Source organism: Vulpes vulpes, chromosome 7 (assembly GCF_048418805.1).
Source record: "Vulpes vulpes isolate BD-2025 chromosome 7, VulVul3, whole genome shotgun sequence".
Taxonomy (NCBI): Eukaryota; Metazoa; Chordata; class Mammalia; order Carnivora; family Canidae; genus Vulpes; species Vulpes vulpes.
The window spans coordinates 58,905,423-58,909,967 of record NC_132786.1 but is presented as its reverse complement, the minus strand read 5'-3'; the positions used below and the strand labels follow the sequence as shown (position 1 = coordinate 58,909,967).

The 4,545-nt window shown below is 40.0% G+C and overlaps 1 protein-coding gene across 1 annotated transcript; it reads right to left on the bottom strand.

Annotated features, from left to right (window-relative positions):
• Window positions 1-578: 578 nt before the first annotated feature.
• LOC140599505 (beta-defensin 107A-like) lies at window positions 579-4,131 on the bottom strand. Its single transcript, XM_072762651.1, has 2 exons — window positions 4,062-4,131; window positions 579-721 (listed from the first exon to the last, which is right to left on the bottom strand). The coding sequence occupies exons 1-2, from the start codon at window positions 4,129-4,131 to the stop codon at window positions 579-581; spliced, it is 213 nt and encodes a 70-aa protein (XP_072618752.1).
• Between the last annotated feature and the right edge of the window lie 414 nt (window positions 4,132-4,545).

Genomic DNA, 4,545 nt, shown 5'->3' with positions numbered 1-4,545 from the left:
CTTGATGTCCCAGATTGAAGAGGGAGGGGAAGCCATGCTAACAGCTATCTGTGAAGGAGCTGGAGAAGCATGAGCCAGCAGGACGGCTAAGGCGGCCACAATTTGTGTCCATCAGGTGGGCCAGTTTCTATGTGGTTGAGTCATCTCATATGACAGACACCAGAGTCTCAACGACAAAGACCCAGGGTCACATCTCTGTCTGAAGCCAGAGTTTTAGAACATTTCAATGGTCCCACCTTTCCATTCCACCTGTTTAGAACATTTCAATGGTCCCACCTTTCCATTCTACCTGTCTCATCTGTTAATCTGCTCACTCACTTTATCAATCCATAAAATAATTAATGGGGCCTCTGCCAGCAAGTGAGGATTCCAAAGGTCAACATAACACACTGCCTTCCCCCAGGCACCTCACGGCCTACAGAGGGAATTTCTCTGCAGTGTCAGAAGCTGGATTGACAGCTTCATTCATAGAATGCCCATGTTGGAGGTCAAGAGAGAAAAATCCAGGGATGTTTTCCACATGGAGCTCACAGCCAGAGGATCTTTGCTTCTCACTTTCTGTAGCTCCTTCTTGGCTTTTAATTAATCTTCCTTTTTTTGCAACAAAGTGGTGTCAGTTCAGCTCTACAGCCCCCAACCTTATCTTCAAAGGAAAGGCACTCAACTTCACAGCGACCATCCATCTTCTGGCACTGCATCCTTCTGCATATAGCTCCATGGGCTGAGTGAAGAAAGCAAGGCCTCAGTTATCCAGTAATTGGTGACTAGAAAGCAACATAACATCACCCAGGCCAAAAATCACAATTCCCTATTACCGAGTCTCCTGCAGACACGGAGTACACGCCTAGCGATCAGAAAAAGCACATGTCACCTGAGCAGCTGTATGGGAGCTCAGATTCCCTGCACAACTTACACAGTGTCCCTACTGGGTATTCAATTCCCTCTGCCATAGTCATTTCTAGGATATCTAGAAGTAGAGCATGTCTTCCTGGGATGGAGGCAGTCTACTTTCTAATTTCAATAACATTCCTTCCCAATGTGTGATTGTTTTCATGTCTCCATATTAATAGTCTCAGACCTATAACAAAAGGTAAAGATGGTGCTGTTTATACTGTAGGCACGTCAACAAGAGACCACATGCAACGATAGATGACAGCCACGTGGCTGTAGAGTTTCAAGGCTTTAGGTGCAAAGATAAAAGAACCCTGAGGCTGATCCATTCTGTAAGAAATATCAATGAATAATGGGTTTAATTCTGGAATTGCGGGCGATGTGGACAACGAGTTTTTCTTCTGAACAAAGATTAAGCTGAAGAGAGTAAAGGTATTTTGAGAGAAGTGATAGAAAAAAGTTTTTGGTGATAGATGTTCTCAGGAGAAATAATACAAAGAACTGGCAGTCACTCCCAAAGGGAACCTGTTCTTGGAAAATACAGCTTTGAGGAAGAGAAAGAACACATATTGCTGTTGTACCTGAGATAATGCCATGCTGAAGAAACACTGAACCTGTTCATGCCCCAGTTAGGACTCAGACCAATAGAAAGGAATTGCACAGCCTTAGATTTCTGCTCAAAGTAAGGGGAAATTTTTTAAATAGTCCAAATTTGAACTTGGGATATTGTAATAGACTACGGAAATTCATCAGGCATCTAGCCAATCAACTGACATGGAATACTCATAAGGTTTTTAAATCCTTTATTCAGGCAGATAATAAGAATGAGAATGATGATTAAAAAACAATGATTAGCAGACAATAATAATAGTGTACTTTCTCAGGGCACAGAGGATGTGCCTGGCTTTGTTTAAGCAGATTATAGAAACAGAGGGATTGGTAAACCTTCCCCAAACAGTTACTTCTCACTTCAGACAATGAGTAATGGAATCTCTGGATAACACGAGGAGACTCAGCAAAGGACATCAGTCCCAGGCCCTGTGGCTCTGTGTGGTTGCATGGGTAAGTTTGGACAATGAAACTGAAATCAAATGATGTAGGTGCTTCCGTGCAATTTTTTTGATCATGAGCTTTACTTAATTTTCAGCCCTTCCTGTCAGAGCACAAAGTTGAACTTCCTCCCTAGGCTCAAAGTAGCTTGGTGGAGAAGAGTCTTCTTTCTAACCATAATAGTCAACTTACCTGTTTTTTGTATTTTTCCCTAAAAGAAAAATAAACTATTTTTTCATTTACTCTCTTTTTAAATGTCTTTTTTAAAATAAGTTTGCTTCTTATTAACATAACAAGTATCTTAATCTTTCAAACAATCCTATTATTATTATTATTATTACCCCTTCTAGAAAGGAGACTGAAGCACAATCGTTCACAAAATTTAGAAGGATTAGACCTGAGATCCAACTTCAGGTGTTTTGGTGTAAAAAAATCTGTGTTCATTACCTCTTCTACTGATCATTGAACTCACTTCCAGCTCTGAGATGCTGTGTGGTTGTGGTGATTGTGGCGCTCCTACTTTGAGCCCACACTACGTTTGTTGTTAGGATTCAAATGTACCTGAGCTGAGTTTGGGAACAAGGAGCCCTTAATGAATCAGAGACTTGTTGAATGGGAATGGAGAAGATGGCTTAAAATGTGTTTCTCTACCTGGATCCATTGTCTGTCCTCCAGGAAACGACTGTAGCAGAAACCAAGTAACTGACCTGATAAATGAGACTTTGAAATGTAAGGGCATGATTTTACACCTGTTTTCAAAAGTGCAAGGTGAAGAACACTTCCCAAGAAGGCCCTTCTGATCCCACAGTTAGAACCACAGTTCTGCTTCCATGGCTTTTCTTTATGTTTTGTATCATTTATGGCACTTAATGAGAACTGTCTTGTGTTCTAGTTTTTATGAATCTTCCCATCTCACCCATTCACTTATTTGTATATTTGAAATTTATCAAATACCTATTTACTATTCTGGGGAACCTATTTTTTACCAACACAGAAATAATAAAATAATAAACTTCAAGTAAATTAAGCATGAAGATCATACTCTGTTTACAAATTTTTCCTCCATTTTACGTACTTTTTCTTAAGTGCCCAAACCATTGCTTATTAAGTGTTATATGTATTGGTTTGGTAGGCCTATTGAGGCCTGATTGTGTAATAAGTAAGTGCAGAAATCCGGAACTCATGAAGTAGTAAAGTGCTTCATAATACATGAGGAACCCCCACTAGTAATGACTTAATAACAGAAGTATAGTTGAGAAGGAATGGATATAAAAAGTTCTTGGTGGGGGCGATGGCACCTGAGTGTCTCAGTTGGGCATCAGACTCTTAATTTTGGCCCAGGCCTTGATCTCAGGTCATGGGATTAAGCACCACATCAGGCTCTGCGTTCACTGGGGAGTCTGCTTAAGATTCTCTCTCTCCCTCTGCCTCTCTTCCACTCTCTCTCTCTCTCTCTCTGTAAAATAAATAAATAAATCTTTTAAAAATGTCTTAGGGATAGAGTCTTGGCAGTACTGAGCAAAAAGAGACCATTCCAAAGCTTCAAAGATATAAAAGCAAAGCAAACAAGATGTTAGTTGTTTAAATGATATAATTTTCTATTAGTATGTGAGAACTAGAAAGAAATTCTAAGTAATCTAAGATTAGGAGATTTGGACCAACTAATAAAACATAATAATAGGGAAAAAACATAAAGACGATACTAAGAATCTCTTAACATAAGTTTTGTTTCAAGTAGGCTATAAAAGCTATACTTGTCTAATTTAACAAGTGTGCTTGAAAGTTGCCTCTGAAATTTTCTCTCATTTCAGAGCTATCGCTGTGGCACACGCTGAAGCTGTGTGGACAATTACAGAAGATGGAAAGAGAACTAAATGTAATATAAAGAGAAGTCTGAATCCCTTGGTGGAGCTTTGGGGAAAATTAACCAGATACCCTTGTGGGTGGAGGTAGTCCAGCTGAGTAGTTTTGTGTTTAAGCTCAAGAAAAGATTTCTAGTAACTGCTTTGTGCTGGGATATTTTTAGAATGCAGGGATGAGTCATGCACTTCTCTAAAACCTGAACTTTCTTCTCAATGCACAGATTGCCACCCTTACATCTATTAGGATTTCCCTCTTACCTGAGAAAATGTGAGCAAGGACAATGAGAGCAGCAGAAACTAAGAAAAAAATTCTCATGGCTCCAGACATCAGTAGAGAGAGGATAAAGGAGGTATAGTTGCTAGAATCCAGCTCTTTTATCAAGGGAAGTTGATTAAAACAAGTTCTACAGCTCTGAAAGGGCTGGAAGACAACTTCAGTTTGAAACGTCCATTAAAAGGAAACTATTTATCATGCTCCACTGAGTAACCTGTGGGCTGCTGGATCAGGTGTTACCTCAATGATGTCTATCGGGGAGTAAGGCAGACAGCTAGTCCCTCTGCCTGGATTCCTACATTCTATGTCTCTGCCTAGACATCTATTCTCTGAAGCCCCATCTCAGGTGCCTACACTTCCAGAAGATCTATAACCCCCACTCCTTTTCTTCTTTAAGATGTTACTTGCAACTTGGTCTCTTATAAGATTATCTTGGCAGTTACTAATGGGTACCTGTCATAATTGCTT

What these genes read in the sequence shown, in the direction of transcription:
- LOC140599505 (XM_072762651.1), bottom strand. Translation starts at nt 4,131, where the DNA reads ATGTCTGGAGCCATGAGAATTTTTTTCTTAGTTTCTGCTGCTCTCATT. An exon ending in CCTTGCTCACATTTTCTCAG is followed by an intron (nt 722 to 4,061) that starts GTAAGAGGGAAA and finishes TTCTTCACTCAG; the next exon opens with CCCATGGAGCTATATGCAGA.